The sequence below is a fragment of the Gordionus sp. m RMFG-2023 genome, chromosome 2, assembly GCF_954871325.1.
Source record: "Gordionus sp. m RMFG-2023 chromosome 2, tfGorSpeb1-WG-v2, whole genome shotgun sequence".
In the NCBI taxonomy this organism is placed as follows: Eukaryota; Metazoa; Nematomorpha; class Gordioida; order Chordodea; family Parachordodidae; genus Gordionus; species Gordionus sp. m RMFG-2023.
Genome location: NC_088776.1, coordinates 8,529,532 through 8,553,239, shown reverse-complemented (window position 1 = coordinate 8,553,239; position 23,708 = coordinate 8,529,532). Strand labels below are relative to the sequence as shown.

The 23,708-nt window shown below is 26.5% G+C and overlaps 2 protein-coding genes across 5 annotated transcripts in view; one reads left to right on the top strand and one right to left on the bottom strand.

The window, feature by feature from the left end:
- Window positions 1-11,950: 11,950 nt before the first annotated feature.
- Window positions 11,951-20,397, top strand: LOC135924050 (carboxypeptidase B-like). The gene is made up of 11 exons (XM_065459098.1): window positions 11,951-12,064; window positions 13,665-13,743; window positions 13,848-13,984; window positions 15,493-15,601; window positions 16,088-16,189; window positions 17,161-17,265; window positions 17,476-17,604; window positions 17,686-17,779; window positions 17,961-18,163; window positions 18,842-18,926; window positions 20,186-20,397. Exons 1-11 carry the CDS (start codon window positions 11,967-11,969, stop codon window positions 20,395-20,397), a joined length of 1,353 nt encoding a protein of 450 aa, XP_065315170.1. The 5' UTR covers window positions 11,951-11,966.
- A 2,591-nt stretch (window positions 20,398-22,988) lies between these two features.
- The window catches only part of LOC135925091 (uncharacterized), a 45,824-nt gene continuing 45,104 nt past the window's right edge, over window positions 22,989-23,708 (bottom strand). For all 4 annotated transcript variants that reach the window (XM_065460266.1, XM_065460265.1, XM_065460268.1 and 1 more), the window contains exons 26-27: window positions 23,543-23,686; window positions 22,989-23,426 (exon numbers count right to left, since the gene is read on the bottom strand). In XM_065460266.1, the coding sequence (XP_065316338.1) occupies window positions 23,270-23,426; window positions 23,543-23,686 (301 nt within the window). In that variant the 3' untranslated portion in view covers window positions 22,989-23,269. The remainder of the gene's footprint in view (window positions 23,427-23,542; window positions 23,687-23,708) is intronic.

Here is a 23,708-nt window from a genome sequence, read left to right as displayed (position 1 = left end):
TTGGTATTGTATTATTATAATACATCCATAATAAAAGTATACCCCCCCCTCACCATCCACTCATGTAGACGCTGGACATATGAATATGAGTAATTACCTAAAACTCCGCGTTCACATGGGCGGATTGGTGGTTGAGTAGGCTAGGGTACGAATAAATTATATTTGGGTAAGAGTGGGAGAGGTGTCATAAATTTTATTTTTAGGTAGAATAGTCAAATATATTGCTGTTAAAATGTTTTTAATACTTTTATTTAGACCTATTATAATTAAATATATTGATAAACATCGACTAAATCTATACATTGCATAAAATGATCGTTATTATCATTATTTTTCAAATAAAACTCATTTCTGCATAATTTCTGATATATTTTACGTAATTGTTTTGGACATTCTATTAGCTACCTCATATTAACGCCTTACAATATACCATAATAATGTAATCATCATAAATTAGAGGAAGGTTTTTAATATAATGTATATTCTGAATAATACTCTCGCTATTTTTTATATTTTTTATATTTTGTATAATAGAATATTGAAAATGTAGCTATTTCAAAAAATATATGAAGAGACTACCATTATTAATGAAAATTTGTTATTGATAAGCAGGGCCCTAGCTCCGTAGATGGCATCGGGGGCAGCGTCTACATGAGCGGGAGGGGTAGGAACAGTTTGCATCCTATTTTTTTGAGGGGGTAGGAGGTAAGCTGCTTTATTGGAGGTAGTATAAATTTTTTGGGGGGTTATCTATTAAATTTTGAGATGAAATAGGACAAAATTTATTGCTGTAAAAATTATACTTTTATTGTAGTATTATTATAATACAATTCAACGACCAAATCTATATATTGCAAACAATCATACACATTGTTTTCCAAATAAACTATCCTTTTAAATTACATTTAAAAGGTTTAGATATTTTAGCAAGCTCATAATGCCATAATACCTAATTAATTGTAAATAATGGAGGTTTTAATTGAATTTATTATCTAAAAAATAAATTATTTATAATCACAAAATATAGATAGTTGGTAGTAGATATAGAATAATTTAAGTTATCCTTTATAAATTCTTTGAAAAGTGTATCAATAAATAAATAGGTAAAAATAATGATATTTTTTAGGGGGGTAGGCAAAGGTTTTTGAAGGGGGTTTGCATCCAGTCAAAATCCTGTCATGTAGACGCTGATCGGGGGAAGGGGGGGGGGCTTAAAAAAAATAAAAATTAATAAACAACTTGAGTATAATTATTAATTGCATTTTTTTTATAGAAAAATTCAAGAAAATTTAATAGGAATCATTAATTTTCAATGTCTTTCTGCTGAAGTCATTGATAATTTTATTTAAAACAACTTAATCAATTAAATATTAATTCATCGAATATAATATGCATATGATTTTATGTCATGCCTGGCCGAAATGGAGGAGTACACATCCTACTTCAAAAAAAAATTGATAAAAAAGTTAGTTTACTTATTTTAGGCGTTTTAACGTAACCTGTGAGTCATTTAAGCCAGAAGTGAAGTAATCATTGAATCATTTATGAGAATATTGAGTCTATAGGTAAAATATTATTTTACTTTCCTAATAGAACTCTTAATTTGAGATTTATACTCACGATTTAATCGAAGCCTCTTGTCTATCTAATTGCGTTTATATAAATTAAATTATATTGGCCATTTTCATTTATGAGGTATTAATAACAATAAATCCACTATATAAGTATCTACTGTCAGTAGGTACTAATATAATGGATGCTAAAAATTGTATTGATTATACAATTATATTAAAAAATAAAAGAAGTGATAATTCCAGTGGCGTAGCTACGGGGGTGGTTTTGGACCCCTCCCAGAGCAAAATTTTTTTTTAGATTATACGTTCAAAAGACTTAAAAGTGATTTTATATCAATATATTTTTCTGGTTTTGATGTTTGTGGAAGGATATTATATTACTATTGAAATTATTCTGGATAGTATTATTATAAAGTCATTGAGAATAATATACTAAATTATAATAACATATTATTGATTCATGGCCGGGCAAAAGGGCCGAAGGCCCATTAAAGGGGGTCTGGGGGGCGAAGCCCCCCTGATTTTATATGTATGGACCTCCTCTAAGGAAAATTCCTAGCTACGCCACTGGATAATTCTTTTGATTTGATTACAATTAAGTCTGAGAAACTTATATCAAAATTTAATCTCATCTCTCAAAAATCATCAAGGTTTAAAACACCTATAAACCTTCAAGATTTTTTAAATAGTAAAAAGGACTTCAATTGGATTTCCTTAAAAAAGAATTAAGATATTTATAATCTTCCACATGTTTTAATACATTGTCCCCTTGACCCTGATTGTTTTATATAAGATATAATGACCCCATTAGAATCTTTATAATACTTAAATATGGAAATGTTATATTATGAAATGAGAATAGAAAAAGTATTATTAGCTGCAGAAGTTAAAGAAACATAATTCTGAATATATCGTAAATATTAAATATTAAAAAAATAACATCTTGCATTTAAGGAATTTTAAATATTACATCACAGCCATCATCATGATGTATAAACGGCTTTTTGTGGGGACTCATTCTCTATACTAAAGAGAGTTCTATCAAGCACTAGAGAATCGATGAAAGATTGACGTAAACAAAATTCAGTATTAATGGCTTATGGGAAAAAATAATATAGAATTTCGATTTTAATTCTGTTAAATTTAAAAATAAAAATCGTCGCTTACAAATTTCTAATAAATAGCAAAAAATTTATATGATTTCCTAATTATTTGTTTTACTTCAAAAAATAATGCCCCTTCCCCCTAAGTAAACAGTTGCTCCCCCCCCCAGCTGGAAATTCTTGGCTACGACCCTATTGATATGGTGTATATCTGGATGCCGGTAAAAAAAATTTTAGGAGGATAGCATTTTGAGGCATCTAAATGCAAATCAACTAGTAACACACATTTTGGTTTCTTTTATATATAGGAATTTAAATAAATAAACTGAATTTTTTTAGGTTATAAATTTAAAAAATTATTTATCAGGGAAACCAAAATATAACGTTCTACAGCCCATAGCTACTAATATAGTGAATACTAAAAATATTTCCACAATCGATATGTTAAAAAAATAAAAGAAGTTATAATTCTTTTGATTTAGAATTAAGGCTGAAAAACTTGTATCATAATTTAGTCTCACCCCTCAAAAATCAACATGGGTATGTAAAGCGCTTATAATTTTTCATGATATTTTGGTCGATGACAAATTACAATTTAATTTTGAAAAGGATTCCGCGATCTTTAAAATTTTTTTTATGAAATTGTAGAAGGCTATATAGATAGATTTACACAATATGATTATAACATCGTTTCATGTTTAAAACATTCCCCCCCCCCCCTCTTGATAATTATTTTATGGCAGTTAAAGTGTAAAATACCCACAATAGTAATTAATTCTAAATATGAAAACATTACATCGTGAGTTGACAATAACAGAAGGATTATTAGCCACTGATGTTAAAGACACATATTATCTTGAAATAATTCTATTACTGCTAGCAGCGACAATCATTAGGAAACCAGCGGTTCTTGTGAAACCTGAAAAAATTCCTATCGTTTACCAGAGATCAATGAAAAAGTTATGTAAAAAAAAATGTTTTAATTCATTTATGTTAAAATTTAAATATCAAAATTGTCGTATTATATTGTAGTATTATTTTATATATTTATTTTTACAAATTTTCAGTAAATAAAGTAAAAATTTTAATTTATATATCTTCTTTAGATTTTTCAATATCTAATGTCATTAATTTCTATTTTTTAGAGATATCAATTCCATAACACTCCTTATGATTCCGCCGTATTGATGTATCTCTCATAAACAAAGTGAAAGACGGCATAGAAAACTAAAACGAGTTATAGATCATGATAAGCAAAATATACTCTCATCTCGATAAATAGTTATTCATTACTATTATTATATGCATAAACTAAAAAAAATATCTATACATGTTTCTATGGATAACAAAATTTTTATTTATAATTTTTATCTTCCATATATTTTAGATTACACCTTTTTTAGATGCTTTGCTAATATATAATGATAAGCCCTCATTTAATAAGGAGTTGCGCCTGATATTACCTCTTCTGCAAGATTAGTTTATTATTCTGTTTAATGTTCTATTTCTTTAATTTTCTAGGCTGATCCCGCCTTACTCCCTCTATTGTTCAAAATCATGATCTATTATTAAAGATATGCGAAGAAAAAAATAGCGATTTAACAAAAGCCTTTACCGTTCTAGACATATTGGTAGCCTACATATTGCCATGATTTAACAAAATAAGGTTAGTTACTATTATTATATAAAAACTATGTAGTTATATCAACTTTTTTCCCTTCGTCAGACATTAACTCATCTGCAAGTCTAGTTTTTTATTTAATTTAAGATTTTATTTCTTTATTTTTAGGCTAGCCCAGTCTTAATCCCTCACATTATGCGATCTGCAAGTTTAGTTCATTATTTTATTTAAGGTTTTATTTCTTTATTTTTATAGGTTAGCCCAATCTTAATCCCTCACATTATGCGAAGAATTACATTTGCATAGTAAAACAATATATATGAATATGATAATAACAAACTTGAAACACATTAAATAAGCTTGAGAAATTGGATTTGAACAGGGTTATTAAAGGATCGAATCAAAAGATCGCCGATCCTGGATTCGATCCTAAATTTGTCAATTTTCCAGGATTTATGATCCTGATTTAAATTGAGGATGGTGATCGAGATCAGATTTATTTAGTATTCGATCCCGATCCTTTTAAAAATTAATTTTTTACTTAAAAAGCAATAAATAAAATAAAAATTTTGAAAATTAAATAAAAATATTATTTTTTAAAAAATATCTATCTACATCATATTTTATCAACTTCCATTCTACCATATTTTATATTTCAACAACTTCCAAAATTTTATCTAAAACGAGATTTAGAGCCTAGTTATTCATTCAATTATATTATTATAATATATATAAATTAGGTTTTAATAATGTAATCCATTATATATTTATATATAATACATCTACTATTGATGTGACAGCAGATATAAGTGAGAATGAGAATCTTTTACCATTTCATAATTTACGTAAGTATTTTACTTTATATGATACGGATGGAAGTAACTATACAATGATCAGTGCATGCTTTTGTAAGAACATAATATCCTCTTTAAAGATTAGTAGTTCGAATCTCAAAAGGTATTTAGAAGTAATTAATCCTTTTAAAAATACAGTTTTTATTATTTATTTGTGATGAGCATAATTATGCATATAATAAGAATTATTTACAATTAATCAAATATTTAGTGATATGTTAATAAGGGCTAATTTTTACAGGTACCTGATTTATATGAGCGAATATAATTATAATTTCTTAATAGATTTCCTTCACTTTATGATGACAGTTACATGTTTGTAGCAATAATTCACCCAAAATTTAATCTAAATTGGCTTTATTTTAATCTGACACAAAATCCGTTGGTAAAAGAAAGGTTTATTGCCCATTTGGAAAATATGCAGGATCAAACACGCGCTTCAAATAAATGTATGGATGAAATAGATACCTTTTTGGAGAAAAATTCTTCACAAATGCTAGTTCCATTAATGAATTTTTTTTATTCAAAGGATAGTACAATGAATATTTTTAATACTTATGTTAATTTAAAAAAATATTTATTGAATATAACACACCTTTACCATCAAACGCTCCTGTGGAGCACTTGTTTAGTATAGCTAAACTTGTGCTTAATGAAAGACTTGCATGTTTAAATGATAATAGCTTAGAAAAAAAATTTATTATTAAAGGCTAATTATAAATAAATATATTCTAATTGTTTTACTTATATTATATTATTCAATTAAAATAAATTTATATCATATTTAATTTATTTTTATATTAGTTAATTTTGCATCGATCAAAAATTTCCTTCAGAAATTTTAATAGATTGCAATCCTTTTTTTAAAAAAAACCTCCTTTTTTGAAAAGATCGTGATTCGATCTTTTTAAAAGGATCGATTAACAAGCCTGGATTTGAATTAGAGACCTTCATGGGCCTAGATTTTAGGACCAGGCCCGGCCCAGGCCCATCGTAAAAAATTTTTTTAAGCCCAAGCCCGTCCCGTTTTTAATATTTAAAAAAATTCCCAAGCCCGCTATAATATTTAAAAAATTTACCCAAGCCCATAAAATTATTTTATGTATACTTAACTTATGCTGAAGTAATACTAATAGAAATATAATATTTTATTTAGTAATAATATATATATATAATATTAATGGCCGTTGTGTTAAGTTAAGTAAAATTATACCAATTTCCGATTTAAAAAATATATACTCTCCCAAGGTGTATAGGAAATTTGATAAATAACACTAATAAAATCAAAATGATTTGTTATATTTGTCCTATTAAGTATCCTTAAAATAAGCTAAATTTGAATTTAAAAATTTAGGCCCAAGCCCTATTGCAAAAATTTCCAACGAACCCAAGCCCGGCCCAGGCCCGCTAGAAAATTTATAATTAAACCTAAGGCCGGCCCGGCCCATGAAGGTCTCTAATTTTAATATATAAATTTTTAAGTTTAAGCTAAATTTAGCAAAAATTCATGACAAAACACCCTGCGGCATGATACTGAATGTTGTTTATAAAATGCGGAAGATTTTTTGCTTTCAAAAATTATTCCTTTTTAAAAAAGAACTTAATTAAATTTGAAAATATATATTTAAAATGCATTATTTTAAAAATTGAAATTCCCGTTATTCACGGAAAATTTATGTTCACGTCCGATCACACCGGGAAAAATTTTATGAAGGCCCGTCACGCCTTAGTAATTCAAAATTTATTCCGTGAGCCACCATGACACGATGGGTCTCGTAATTTCATTGCCCACTTCTAGTTTCGATATTTTAAAAGTATTGTTAACCAGTATATACGCCTATAATTCATATATGATATAATAATAACCATTGCGACTAAATTTTGGAGTTCTAAATTATATAAAAAATATTTTCCCTTTATAATATGTTTACAAAACTGTAAATGAAGTAATAGTTATTAAAAAAAATTTATGTGAGAGACAAGTACTAAATAAATTAAATTTAAATACTAGTGTATTGATATCATGTTGTGGATACTATATTATACTGTTATAATTTGATTATAATTTTACAAAAAATGAGGTAAATAATTGATATTTAATTGTAACTATATTTATAATCAGTTAATTGTATTGTTATTGTAACAAAAAAAAAATTTAATAAAATATAAAACTTTTATTTTATCAAGTTTATTACTAATAAACTAATAGAAACATTCTTAATCTTTGTAATAAAACAAATATTATTTATGTTTTTTTACCAACCTTCAACCGTATTTGAATATTATTTATTGTTCAAAAAGTTGAGTATAAATCTTTAGAAGCTTGATAAGCAGAAATCTGTGAGTGTGGATATTTATATGTTACCGTCATATCACGTTAAAATACGTATTGCCACAAATTTTTCAAGAAAATTGAGAAATTTACAGAAAATTTCATTAAACATTCACTTTCTTTCCTTCTTTGTATGTTATTGCCTTTAATTTTTCAAGACAATTAGGTGAATCTACTGAAATTGTCTCTACTCGATAAATCATGGGCTGAGGATCATAGTTTTCTACCATTTTTTGCAAAGTGCATTTTTTTTTTCTCTATGAATCGGTATTCTTCCATATCACCAATAAAATTGCTAAAATATAATTTAGAATAATCCTCTATTTTTTAATATTATGGTATGGTGTTATTCTCTATCTAATTATAATAAATATATTTTTATTTTTTTTAAAAAAATGCTATCCTTAAAAATTATTTTAAAAAATGAATATTTCCTTTAGTTCCTTTTTCTAAGAATATACCCAAAGCTATCGCTTAAAATTTTTCGAGATAATTCCTTTTGTTGATTGAAATTGTTTTTCAGAAGAAAATTCATAAACATTTCTTTCAATAAGCCACATCACCTGGCCTTTTTAAAAAATAATTAAGCGAGGTAAAATTATTTTAGAATAAAATTATAGATAAATTTTTATTTCTTTCTTTCCCTGTTGCATACTGCCTTCGATTTTTTAAAATAATCTAAATTTTACAAAATCAATCCAATATAATTCCAAATATTACAATGTATCCACATTTCCGTACATTAATTTAAAAAAATAATATAATTCACTAAATTGTTATATTTTATTACAACAAGAAAGGCAAGAAAACATTTACATTTTTGGGGAGAAGCTGGTTGTTAATAACGAAATTGCATTCAACAAAACCTTTGCATCCAAATTTTGAATCCAATGAAAGCAGACAGGTATCCACAAGGGGGTGACAGGCCCCCAAAATAAATTTGCCTTTTAAATTTGGTCCATTCGATAAAAATTTTTGACCTCACACCTAAAATTTTTCTGGCCCCCATATTCAAAAAAATATATTAGTTATTGAATTTTATCGCTCTTGATAATTAGAACGTTAGCCAAATCAATTGGATAAATGAGATTGGTAAATTTTTAGTTCGTGATGATTCTTCTCAACCTCTTCTTGAACAATAGTAAGTCAAACAATGTTAGCGAGATTTAATTAAATAATTAAGATAAATGTAGATATTATAAACTACTTCAGCTTATTGCGCTATGATACCTAAACGTTAATTAGACTACCAATACATATCAACTATCATTATAATATTTTTAAAAATTGGAAGAGGACGAATTTTCTTACATGAAAAGGAGGACAAATTGTTTTATCTACAATTTCCTATATTCTAATGACTGAATCCTTAGATGCCACCCATTCTATTTTTCTCTGGTTACATCTCATGGCTATCTGAATCTGCCAAGATGATTTTATTTTTAACACTCAACTTTCTTTTGACTCGGTTCCTCCTACCCTACAAGCTTAAATAATTGCGTGGTATAGTAAAAAAATTATATGGAATAATTTTACCAGAAGATATCATGTACCAATACTATGTTTTATACATGATGGTGAGAATAGTGACAATTACAAAGAGTTAGGATAAAATTTTTAACAGAAATTATAAATAAGATGGATGTTAAAAGAGTTTTGCTAATCATTTTAAAACTGAAAATCGAAACAAAACGACTGGGGCAGAGCGGGACATTTTTTTTCATCGGACAGACTTGGGATATAAAATAATTATTGTTTCTTAAAGATAGTGCAACCAAAAGATGATTCGACGTAGGATCACTTTACTCCATACTGTGCTTTTAAATTACTGTTTATATGGTTTCAAATATATTATAAACAGTATTGGTAATTGTGTGTTTGTATTAGAGTGGGCGCGGGCCGTGAAATTACGCGTGACCCATCGTGTCACGGTGGGTAATGCGTGAGTGTGAATAAATTTTAAATTCCAAGGCGTGACTGGGCGTGACGGGCCTTCCCAAAATTTTCCCCAGGCGTGATCGGGTGTGAACATAAATTTCCCGTGAATCACGGAAATTTTAATTTTTAAAATTGTTTTTTTATAAATATAAATTTGCAATTTTATTATATATTTTCTTATTTAATTTAGTTCTTTTTTAAAAAAGAATAATTAATGAAAACTAAAAATCTTCCGCATTTTATAAACAAATCAGGTATCATTTTGTTAGTCCTATTTTATTTTTTTGTTTAGGTGTTTTTTTATCGCGAGACCTTATGCTAAATTTTGCTTAAACTTTTTACAGAAAAGTCAGTTATATTTTATTTGTAAAGATCTTCAATCTTTAAATGCAACAGAAAGTGAAGGATTTTAAAGCTAGAAGAGATAAATGTTGGTGTTACATATGGATAACAAAATATAAAAGTTGTGAACCGGAATACTCTTATGAATACTATAGGTCCAAAAATATACCATGAAATAAAATTTAAGATTAAAAGCATGATCATTGTCCATAATCACTGATATTTGGACGGATGACTATAAAAATCTAAGTTTTTGAACCATTATAGGACATATTATCATTAAGGATTTTAATTAAAAACATTTGTTTTGGCCACTAGGGCAATGGATGAAAAAAGCGTCAAAATTAAAAGTGTAGTCAATTCAATTTTAGGAGAATATACAGAAGTAGAAAATTGCTTAAATAAATGTATAGTTGTGAGTGATAACGGAGCAAATCTTATAAGTGCATTCAAAGATGACGAAACGCTAGCATGTATATGCCATATATACTAAATAATATTATGCATTATATTTTTGACAATTAACTGAAATAGCCTTAAATATAAATGATATAAAAAAATAGTACAATATTTCAAACAATCTACAGCTAATATCAAACTAAGCCACACCCTTAAACAAGATGTAATAGCGAGAATAACGAGATGGAACTCTGTATATATCATGATACAGATCTGTATATATCATGATACAGAGTTTCTTCAAATCATATTCTGAAATACAAGTGTACTTGTTTAGCAAGCAAAAATTAAATAGATTAGCCACAATTGATATCAGTATCATACGTGAGTTAGATAAATTTTTATCAATATTTAAAGAATGCTCGTATAATCTGAGAGCAGATTCTCGTCTCACAATAAATAAAGTTTTTCTATGGAAACAAAAATTAATAAAATTTTGTTAACCTTCTAAACGTGATACAATTATAATCAAAACCTTAAAATACAGAACAAGATTTCTTTTAAAAGATTATTATGCAGCCACTACATAAGGTAGACTTAATTCTAGATACGAATTTCAAAAGACTTAAGTTTTTAATAAATGAAGAAAATGATATATATAAAACAATCATAAAAATGCTAAAAAATTAAATGATGTGTATAAGTCGATGCCAACTATCATTTATAACTTTCCTAACTTATCCTAAACTCATATAAAATCGTATATTCTAAATGGTCAATACCAACTATCACTTTCCTAATTCATCCTACACTCATAAAAGACCTTATATTCTAAAAAAATTTTTAGAGAATTTCTAGATGATTCTGATGAAGCATCACCGATGAAAGCTATGAGGATGAACTTAAAAGATTCATATAAGATAAAACGACAGTATTCTGAAGTTTTGGAAGCAGGAATATTCATTTCCTTTTTTGAGAAAATTATCAAGTAAAATTTTGTCAGCTGCAAGTTCGGCTTCTAGTGAAAGGTTATTTTCTGTAGCCAATCTCTTACTAGAGGAAAGGCGTACACAATTGAAATAAAAAAAGATGGACATTCTTCTTTTTTCAAATAAATTTTGATTTATAGATTGTATTTATTTTTTGTTATTAATATGGATTATGAAATTAGAGAAATAAATAGAATGAATTCAAAAAAGTGTAAAATTATAGCAATAGTTTTGAAAAATTTAAAAACACCGTGAATTTTCGAGCATGAATCAAAATATTGCTTGTCGTGAGCGGGCGGGTCGTTAATAAAAAATTAGGACCGCGTCCACCTCTAGTTTGTATATTTAATACCTTTTTTTATATAATTTTTATAAAAAAAATAACCACTTCAAGTTAAAACAATCATATTTTTATATGTAGAAACTCAAGCTAGACGTTATTGCTCAGTTTGTAATCATTAAAATAAAGCTAAGTGAAATATTATTAAATTGTTTATACATAAGAAAATTTAACACACAATATTTAATTTTGCTCCTTTATAAAATTTTCTCTTTTCAAATGAGGTCATTTAAAATGTATGTCGTTAAATATTTGTCCACCTAATTGCTTTATGATTTTTTTATTATTTATTTATGTTTAACTCAATCTCACCCTTATCATATTTCATCTCCTCGCAAATGTAAACGTTTAGTAAAAAATAAAAACTAAAAAATAAAAATTAATTTATTTGACAATATATATTAACTCATATAATATTTTGTTATTTAATTATAAACGCTTTATTTGAAATTTTTAAACAAATCTAAACTACAAATGTTAAGAAATTCTGTTTCAATATCAATTCTGATCTTTCTGGTAGCTCTTTATATATCCAGCTGTCTACCCGGACATGAGGTTAACGATTACAGAGGGTAAATAAATAATTATTTTTCAATTTATATAAAAAAAAATACAATTAACTTAAGAAGATGCATTGCATTAGTATATAATAATATTAACTTAAAAGATTTTATGATGATACTATCCCATTAAAATAAAATTGTTTTTGATCCGATCATAACAGCTGAAGTAAATCAAAGATTGTCACGATTTTTATTTCACCCCAATAGCTATATTTCTACCAATAGGTCCTTAGGTCCCCTAAGCTACAATTTTTATTAAAAAATATTTTTTTTTGGGAGGGGGGGGGGGAAATCACTCATATTAATGGGGTGACATCATGAATCTTCTTTTAAAATTTTAAAATATACGCAAAGAGCGGTGTGCCGAGACAACTATCTAAATTTCCTAGGAACTCAATTATATCTCCTCAGGGTTATTAAAGGGTATTTTTGAAAGTAGCGCGCTACCACTATAACTATTTTGAAAAAGTGGCCCAGCTACTGATTTATAAAAATTAACTTCGCTATTTTAAGCTATTTTTTATATAATCATCGGCTAAAAATTGTATTTCCGTATCTTCCTTCTTTCATTATAGGGCTTGGTCCGAGTTTATATATTTTCCTTTCCTATTTTACAGTTTAAAAAAAATAATTTAGGCCTGCTCTAGGTTTTTAATATTTAATCATTAATTAGGAATATTTTATAGAGGAAGAAAAATAGAAATATGAGAAGAATAAATGGTTAAATTATCCATTATATCTAAACTTGTTGAATTAATATAATTTAAATTTATTGTATTAGGCCCTCTAACTGTTCAAGAAAAAATAAAAAAGAAAGAAAGAAAAAGAAAGAAAGAAAGAAAGAAAGAAAGAAAGAAAGAAAGAAAGAAAGAAAGAAAGAAAGAAAGAAAGAAAGAAAGAAAGAAAGAAAGAAAGAAAGAAAGAAAGAAAGAAAGAAAGAAAGAAAGAAAGAAAGAAAGAAAGAAAGAAAGAAAGAAAGAAAGAAAGAAAGAAAGAAAGAAAGAAAGAAAGAAAGAAAAAGAAAGAAAGAAAAAGAAAGAAAGAAAGAAAAAGAGAGAAAGAAAGCAAAAAAAGAAAGAGAGAGAGTGAAAGCAATCATTTTCTAGCATTAGGTTGGATTCGCTCCTTGATTTTAAAATTTATTTCGCACCTAGTTGGGTCTAAACCCATTTCTAAATTAATAATTCTCGAATCAGACTTGGACCTTTGATAAAAAAAATCGAATCGGATTGGTTGGATAAATCGTTTTTGCGGAGAGGGTTGGATCTGAAGAAATAGGTCCGATATTTTTTTTTAGCTTTAAATCAGGACTGGAGGTTTTTTTAGATTAACTTAGGTTTTTGTGCGTGTCAGCTGATTATCCAAAAATAATTTTAAAAATGATCAAAAAAATATATAATCTCAAGTATAACCGCCGATAATGCTAATAAGAGAATTTTTATATTGGAAAAATAATATATCTACGATAAATAGATACCCGAGTAATTAATTTATATCAAATTTCTATAATAACCCTTTTCTTATTCATTTAAAAGGAAGTTATTATTGTAGTTAAAATAGGATTTAGATAAGTTAAAATTTAATTTATTTTATTACTTAATCTCTTAAGCTATAAGGTGTATAGGATCAAAACTGAAAACGAAACAGATATCAATGTGCTAAAAATTTTCGAAAAAAATCACCCAGAAGTAATTTTTTTCTTCTTTATATTATTATTATTAAAATTTGTATAATAAATTCTGAAAAAGTTTAAGAAACTATTTTCATAATTTTTTTTAAAATCCTTTTTAAGGTCGATTTTTGGACGTCAATACAATCACCCACGAAATACACGGATGTAATGATTCCTCAATCCTACTTCTTAGACCTTCAAAGCATGCTTAAGGAAGCGAATATATTATTCGCTGAGACCATTCCCGATGTTAAAAAGTATTCTCTTTAAAATAATAAAAACTTATTTAACCATTGCTTGACTTGTTCTTTCATTGTTTACGTGTAACGTAAAAGTTATATTTTATCCTATAATATTGGTTCAAAGATTCTAAATTTCCCCTTAAGTATATTCATGGGGTATAATTGCGGGACCTCCAGTGGGCCACGCCGGGCCTTCTTCCTTTATTATTTATACATACATACCAATTACAAATTTATAACTAGAGAAATAATGTAATGTATGGCCGACAAAATATATAATAAGTGTATAACTAGTATAGTTTAAAAACAAACATTTGCTACCCGGTTCGGAAATTTCGAGAGGTAGGGATAACGTTAATTTTTAATTTGAAAAAAAAAAATTAAAAAAGATAATTGTTTTAAACCATGGTGAATGCCTTTATACAGGCACGAGTAAAAAAAGAATCTTTTTTATCTAACTCACATTATCATCAATCTTATTTATTTAAACATATATAATCTATCTTTAAGGCCATTTCCAAACTCAACGTTTTTTGAGGCATGTTATCATTAATTTTTTTTTGATTTCCAAACAAAGAATAAATTGTTGAATTAATTTTTTTATAAACTATAATATTTTTAAAATAAATTAATCCGAGTAGAATTTTCAGTAGAGATCTGCAAAAGTAGGTCCGGCTCGTACTCGGCCCGAATTAAGGCCGGGTTCAGGCCTATTTTTTAAAGAGAAATCAGGTTCGGGCTGAGCCGGGCCGGGCCTAATTTTTTAAAAAATCCGGGTCGAGTTGGGCTTTGGAAATTTTTTTAATATTTCTAAATTTCTAAATTTTATGTTGAATTTTTAATGTAAAATAAAAATATTTGATTTTATTTATAGAAACTAGACGCCATATAATATATATCAATTATTTTTAGTAATTATAATAATTAATTTCTATATTTAAATAAATTCGAGCCAGGCCGGTAAATTTTTTTAAAAAAAATTTACGGTCAGGCCGGGCTTGAAAAATTAAGCCCAATGCAGATCACTAGTTTTCAGACGTTATTTAATCGTTATTAAAAATCACAAAAATACTGAAAACACCCAATAAAAACGGCTGTTTGGAAATGGCCTAAGATTATTTTATTTTTTAATTTTTATGAAACAATTTTTTAAAAAATTAATTATTAGAAACTTATGACAAAAACTAACTTTGGATATTTATGTAATTTAGACGCAATATCGATAAATTGCAAAAGTGTGTAACCTCAGAGGAAAATATATGCCTTTGATGCTTTTAACCCTTAAATTTAGTTAAAAAAAATTCATTAGGGAAGATAAAGAGGTTATTTGATAACAATATTCAAATCGTAATATAATGACTACAATATTTAAATTTTAAGAGGATAATTCAAATTCTTATTATATAAAAGATAAGAATTTCGAAATAAATCTAATCTTGGCCAAAGTCTGCCCCAAAAATATTTTTCCTAATTTTCTATTTCAAGTGAATTCTAAAATCCTTAAAAAAATCATAAAACAAAAGACTAGTTGATTCACAAAGAGAAAGCCAACAATTCGGTAAAATGCGTTTAAGACACGATGGCGTTATATATGAATCATTTAACTTTGATCGGTTTCCGAGATTCGATCAAGTAATTTTTTTATATTACATTACAAAGGTTTTCTTGTAAAAATCATTAAACAACTCAATAAATAACCCTATAAAAAGCCGGACATGGGATCTAATTTTATCCTCTGCTGTAGTTTACCATGCAAATATGAACCATTGATGAAATGAAAAGTAAATTTAAGTCACTATAACCGGGTTTCACTGCATATTAATTTAGTTATGTTTTAATGGATTGAGTATCCTATGAAAATAAGAGATAGTATAGCTATCCACATCTGACATCCATCTTTATTGTTTACAAAATCATATTGGGAAACATTACTATTTTTAGGAATTTTTATTTGATTATTTATAAACGTGGAGAAGGGGGAGGGGATTGTATGCATTTGAAGTTAGGCTAAATTTTGATGTTTTCGCCGCTTTTTTAGACACCTATACTGGGGAAAACGAAAAAGTCGAAAAAGAAATAGATATAACAATAATTCGTATAATATTATATTACATAAAGGTAGAAGCATGGATCGATTTTCTTCTCCAAGAATATCCCGAACTTTTAGAAATCATAGAAATAGGGAAATCGTACGAAGGTCGGATAATGAAAGTTTTAAAGGTATTTTGATTTTATATCACGATTCAACAAGCAGGTATTAATATCTGCCTCTGAATAGTAAATACAATATATATACTGTCGCACAACTGGCCGAAGTGTTATTTTAAAGGATTTAATATATTAATCCATTCAATTGGGTGAACCAATATGAATGGCTTGAAATAATTATCATAGAATCAATCAGATTAACCAATTTTTATTGTTGGTCAATTTACACAAATTTAATGCATCACTTATTTCCATAATGCAAAATAATCGTATTCATTTTTTATAAAATTAATCTCGATAATATAAAAATTAATAAAATGCATAAGCTAATTAATTGGCAAGAAGAATTTTAAAATTAATTAAGTAATTTGTTAGAGAAAAAAAATTGTAAGAGATTTATGCTCCAAAATCGCTAATATTTAAAAATCGACTGCCATTTAGATTCCCAACAAGCCTCAAATCATCAACAAAATATAGACATGTCCTGCTGACCGGAAAACATTAAAGTTGTATTTCCTTCCAAGAGCTTCCTTCCTTGCCTAATTGATTGTCACAATCATAAATTGAATTTTAAAAGAATGAGAGATTTTTAAAAAATAAAATTAAGTGGAGATAATATTTTTCATTTTCATATTTTGTAATAAATAGAACAAAATAAATAAACAGCATAAAATTATTGCCGATTCCTATTAGCTTTCTTTTTTTTTGAAAATTTGGGCAGCAATGAGCTCTGGGCCGACCCCAGCGGAAAAAAATGATTTTGCCGGTCTTAAAATAAATTAAATTTTAATATTGTTAAGACGTTTTTTCCCCATTATAGGTTAAACTTTTTCTATTTACTCTAGAATACATTTCATATTACTGTAATGTAAAAAGAGAATCCAAAAATTAAGCCATACAATGTCATGTATAAATAATTTTGTGGTGGTTGATGGCTAAAATATGGTAGAAAAATATTCACTTATAAATTGTCTTCTTTTAAGGTGGGCAAGAAAACCAAATCTTTCAAACCGGCCATATGGATAGATGCTGGTATACATGCTAGGGAATGGATAACTGTCACCACAATCCTGTATTTTTTGTCACAAGTTAAAATTTCATTCATCCATGAACACTGTTATATAATTAGTTTTATATAATACACGAATATAATAATGTAAATATTTTTATGATAAAATATATAGCTTATTAGGATGTATTTTTAATTTAGTAAATTTAATGATCATAAGAATTTTTTTAGCCATTTTAAACATTAAATATATTTCTAAAAATACAAAAACGAAAACAAACAATATTAGTTGGTAGAACCTAAGAGATGGTCTAACGATACTCTGTTACACGATTTAAGCAATGAATATCTAGATAAACTTGATTTTTATATCTTGCCAATCCATAATCCTGACGGATATGAATATACTCACACTGCGGTAAATATTTAAACCTAATAAAAACCTATATGCATTTTATACAAAAAATTGGAATCTATGTTTTATTTACTTATTTGTCAGGAAAGACTGTGGAGAAAAACCAGATCTACTAACAAACGTTCAACCTGTATAGGAGCCGATGCCAATAGGAATTGGGGTCATTCAAGTTGGGGAGGTAATTTTTTCTTTTATAAATATTTGCTAAAATAGATATTCAAGGTATTAATTAATATTCTTTAGATGTTCAATTAGTCCTAATTTTGATTGCCTTTGAATAAAAAAATAATTAGTAAGGAGATATTTTTTAAACCCAAATACATATAATTTTGAAATTTTATCTCATTTGTGATCATAAGCAACGGGTGCTAGCGATAATCCGTGTTCCCAAGTTTATCAAGGAGAAACAAAATTTTCGGAAATCGAGAATGAAAACGTCAAGAATTTTTTGATATCACATAGAGATTCCATATTTTCTTTCATGAGCATACATTCGTATTCTCAATTATGGCTTTTACCTTATGGCCATGGATCTCAACATCCGAAAGACTACGATGAATTGGTATGTATAAATATCGTTAGTCATTCTCACTATTAAATAAGCAATATAAACATTAAGCCACTAAATGGTGTCACTTAATTGTCACTTCACTTTTCAATGGTTTGATTTGATAAGTCAAATGTCTAATGATCTGTCAAATATACTCTAAAATTGTTATGAATGTTAGGAGAGAATGAGGTGGGGGGGGGGGCACTCCTGTTCAAACCCGAATTAATAAAATTTAAGAACTAAAATTTTATATATTTATTGTAAAAATATTAGAGATAATAAATACAAAATTTCTAGATTTACATTTATTTATAAATAAAGTTATGATATATTTACTAAAGCTGCTCAAAAAAAAATCTTTTTTTTGGAACTTTCCTTAATCATATGATATGACCAAAAATAAATGAATGGAAGCAAATTTGATTATATATTTTATTAATTCAATATTTTATAGTAATAATTAAATAAATTTTATAATAAAACATCAGATATTAAAAAAAATATTTGATATTAAAGTTCATGCATTTTTTTTAAAAAAACATTCACATTTTCAATTCTATATATATAAGTGATAAATAAGAATTCATTTTTAATTTTTTAGATTTTCAGTGTAAAATTTTCCAATTTTAGTTATAAACCAATTGCTTTATCATCAATATTACAGTGAATTAATATATATAAAAAAATTAGTATGCAGTAGGATTAAACGCCTCGTTGGCCCTTGAATCAGTTCACGGAACGAAATATCAAGTGGGATCCATAACAGATCTGCTATGTAAATAAATTATAAATGAAACTTTAATTAGTTATAATAGCGAAAACAAATTTTTACGGAAATAAATAAGGTTAAAACAATTTAATAATATTATTCATTTTTGGGGAAATATAATCGAAATTTAAAATTCGATTTCCAATATTTTAAATGTTAATTTAAATAGAATAAATAAATTATGAATTAAACCGGTCTTGTTTAAATTTTCTTTCATCCTTTTAAACTATTATCATGAATTAATTTTATAAGGGAGTTTATATAAAATGTAATCAAACATTATTATCTTGACCGGTACATTTCAATGAATATACTTTAATACGGTAGGCCAAAAAAATTATGGTCCATATAGGTTTATTCTTATAGATTTGAGTGCTTCTATTGGAATGGTATGTAATCTTGTATTACTTTACATTGATTCATCCTTTCACATGGACAATTTCTCGTTATTTTATTTATCATTGATCAATGCCTTTTTTAATTGTTTCAATTCGCTACATCATATTTCAAGCATATTTTTTCGTTTACGATCACATTCAGGGTCTAACTGTCCAGCATTTCTTATACCTGCTACCCAAATATTATCACTTATTTAATCTCTATTTTTTTTTAACTTTTCCCAAGCTTATTTTTATTTACTAAGCTTGTCCTAATCCTTTTTATCTTCCTCATTCCTTGTTTTACTTACAGATTATAATAATTTCCTTTCATCTTTTATTTTGTAGTAAACGAACTTCATTCAATCTATAAATTTTATTTCTCTCTCCGTTTGCCAGGCTTGCTTTTATCTAATACATCTTTAAACCATTCCCCCATCTCTAAATACCAATAACATTTGATTTCCTAACTCAAAGACGTTTATTTAATATAATAATTATTCTTACGGAAGTCGTAACTTCTCCTCAATGTGAATTTAAACTAGTGATCTGCAAAACCCGACCCAAAATTTTATGAAAAGTTAGCCCCAGTCCGTTAAAATTTTTAATATTTATATCTAATTTTTCCCCAATTATCTCCCATTTATGGCTATTTATTTCTTTCTACAACACCCTTTTATAAAGCAATTGTGTTGTTATCTGTATTGCGTACTTGTAATTGTTTCCCATTTTTTATTTGAAAAATCATTTTAAAAGAGGGATTAGCCCTTACTTAATTAATATAACAATGTAAAAACAATATTGATAATAGAGATAGGCACGCACATCCCAAATTAATTAGACCAATTTAGGTATGTCCAATAAATTACGCCTTTTAAATTTTAATAGATTTTGCATCGGGAAGTTCTCTAGATTGGGCATACGACAACCTGAAGGTGAAATACAGTTATGGACTCGAATTAAGAGATAGAGGTGAGTACGGATTTTTATTACCAGTGAATGAGATTTTGCCGGTTGGTCAAGAAACATGGGATGGATACAAAGTTGTTATAAACAAAATTATCGAAGAGTATGGTTTTTTAACGAAAGGAAAAGATTGAAGCAAACACATTTTAAATTCTTTTAATATTTTATTTTAATATACCACATTTTGTATTTTCAATATTTTTAATACAATTTTGTAGAAATTCAATTTTTTAAAATCTTTCAATAATAAAATTAATATTTTTAAAATTCTGTAGTGTATTATATTGAAAAGTAAAGAGACCAGTGTACACGGGACTAAATTTTGTAAATAAAAAAACCTTTATAAAAAATCTGTATATGTTAAAAATAAAAGTATCGATTAATATTTCAAAGGGTCACGTGGGGCACCAAGCACGACTATTTTCAAGAATAAAATAGCATATTTTATGAATAAAGAGACATGCACATAAATTTATTTATTTAAATAGAACTCTTTCAAATATTCAGATCTTAATTATAGTTAATGTTTATCTATTATTTTTTATTATAAATCTAGCTGATTTCTTAAAATATGATTGGCAGATTAAATTAATATTGATTTAATAATTTAAAGACCAAACTTTTTTTGGATAATATTCAAATTTTGGTTAAAATGTCAAATGCTTATTTAATTAATCATAAGTCAAGCTTATACCAAAGAAAAGACTTAAGTTGCACTTTTGTTAATTATTTATAAGTTTAAACTGAAATGGTTCCACGTGCCTCGGTCACCCATATTCATAAAAAGTTCAAAGGGCATGACCTATTTAGATATTAAAAAACCTTATTAATCTTCTTATCCCATTCCTTATCTAATAAGGGAAATATATTATAAAATTTATTAAAAAAAGGAAGTTAATATAAATTAAGATTTAAGGAGTATACAGCAAATACTTGAATCTAAGATAAAGGTACTTATTTCAAAACATACATCTTGTCCATTTTATAAATTGTTTAAGCCCGAGCCTATTCTGATTATTTTTTTAAAAGGCCCAAACGTTGGAACTTTTAGAGTTGTTCTGAATTCTCTATAGAAAATCCATGTTTGCTCTCACCAAAACATGGGCATACACTAAGATTAGGGGTATTGATAAAAAAAAGAGTATTTAATTAAATATTTAAAGTTTAAAAACTATATTTGCATTATAGATCTGCAATTGGAAAAATTCTAAGGCCCTTCCAAATTTTTATCCTAACGTTTCCTTTTTTTACTAGTTTGCCAGCCTGGAGTTTTATAAATACAAGGTCTAACCTGAAATAAATATATTTGAAACCGAAAATAAATAACTATTTATAATATTAGGGATAGTTAAATTAAATATTGCACTCTAGGCCTAAAACAAATTATTTGTTATTCGAAATTCGATTCGATTTGTATTTTACGAATACGAATAGCACAATTTTCGAATCGAATATGAATAATGAATCCTATTATTCGAAATTATTTATATATAAATATTCGTAATTTTTCGCAAATATTTTATTTGTATTTGTAAATTGTTGTAAGTATAATAAAAAAAGAAGTAATTAAATATTCCTAGTGGATATCATTTTATTTTCTATTATCTTTATCAAATCCATAACTTATATTAATTGCTGTCAAATTTTAATGGAAGAAAAGGAAAAGCCCCAAACCCAAAGTAAACAAAAATATAATTATTTTATTTTGATACTTTCTCTTTATTTAATCATTTTTGGTGTTAAGATTCCTGGCTAAGCCACTGCAATTAAAACTTCAAAATATTATTGTTAGTGATTATGGCAATGTAATTAATAGTGATGAAGATTTTATGATAGTGATTATGATACACTATCTGAATTAGATGATTTACTTTAAAATTTGATAAAAAATAAGGTTAATAAATGGGAAAAGAATTTTCCTAATCAAAGAATAAGAACTAGTCAAAATTTAGTTATTTAACTGCCAGGAACTTAAGAATATGATGTCTCTGAAAGAGGATACTATAAGAAAGACGTTATGTTTAAAAAATTGGTTATTAACAAATTCAGATATACTATAATTATATTTTTTGTGTATTATATTTTGATGTTTATAAAATGAAATTATTGTATATTTTCAGAATATTTTAATAAAATTTGTATATTAAATTGAAGAAATAATTTAAATATTTTTTAAGCAATTCTAATCTATAAATCGGACGTTTTTTGCCAATTTGTTTGGATAACGTTATATGAAATCATTTGGTTTTATTTCGTTTATTTTCTGTAAATTGTTGTTGAGAGAATCCTTAAAAATGTCATCTTAAAACATTATATCTGTTTATAATTTTTTTGCAAAAAATTATATATTTTTTATGCAAAAAATTATATATTTTTTATAAGCTTTATAAAAATTTTCGAATCGAATAATGATTTATTATTCGTACGAATACGAATAGCGCAATTATTCGATTCGATTCTTGTAGGCCTATTGCACTCATCGAGAACGAGTACATTGTATATCTTTTTCTTTTCATTAATCATCTTAAAGGATGGGTAAACCGGTATCAAAAAATAGTATGGTTTGATAAGCTTCTACAGTATTATATATAATAGCTTTTCGAATATCTGTTTATTAGATAAAATTTGAATAGAAAAAAATATTATATATTATATTAAAATTTAACTTTATTTATATATATATATAAGGTACTTTAAAAGTGTGTATACAATACTTTGATAATATTAACATCGTAATATCAAAAAAATGTTTTTAAATATTATTAGTAAATAATTATTTAATATTTTATACAAGGTTCAATCAATAATCATTAAAAAAAATGTTTTAATAAATAAATAAAAATTGAATAGAATTTATTAAGATGGTATTCTTCTTTAATCAAACAAATTGCACAAAAACAATACAAAAATTCAACTTTTGTATTGGAATCAAATTAGATTTAATATTTGTTTTTAAACAGCGTTTTCTCAAAAAATATTAAGGACTACATTTTGCATAATTAATTATTAATCCTTTTCTTTAAAAGTCTTTAGCATGAGCGAGGTAAAAAGTTGATTCATATTTTTGCAAGCTTTCCCTATGGTGGAATCTTCTTCGTTGAAGAGTCGACAATTTGAAAAAATTAGGTTAGCATCTGATTCGAATTCGGTTTTATTGTTGTATCTAGGAATTCAAAAGTTATATAAGTTGATATATATAATTTAAAATAAGAAATTTAAATTCCATCATTAAGAACTAAATTAAGTTACATATTTTTTTTAGAAAACAATAAAATTTACAAATTTTGTTTGATGTTTTCCTCGATAGTAGAAAAATCCATTGGATGCTTAACACATTTTTTGTATTGAGGAAATGATTTGGTATCAACGGGTTGTAAAAATGGCCAACTATTTTCATCACTTTTCATTGAATCGAGGATGTTTCTAATTTTAATGTAGTTTTTAA

What these genes read in the sequence shown, in the direction of transcription:
- LOC135924050 (XM_065459098.1), top strand. Translation starts at nt 11,967, where the DNA reads ATGTTAAGAAATTCTGTTTCAATATCAATTCTGATCTTTCTGGTAGCT. An exon ending in GAGGTTAACGATTACAGAGG is followed by an intron (nt 12,065 to 13,664) that starts GTAAATAAATAA and finishes TAATCTCTTAAG; the next exon opens with CTATAAGGTGTATAGGATCA. An exon ending in CGAAAGACTACGATGAATTG is followed by an intron (nt 18,164 to 18,841) that starts GTATGTATAAAT and finishes TAAAAAAATTAG; the next exon opens with TATGCAGTAGGATTAAACGC.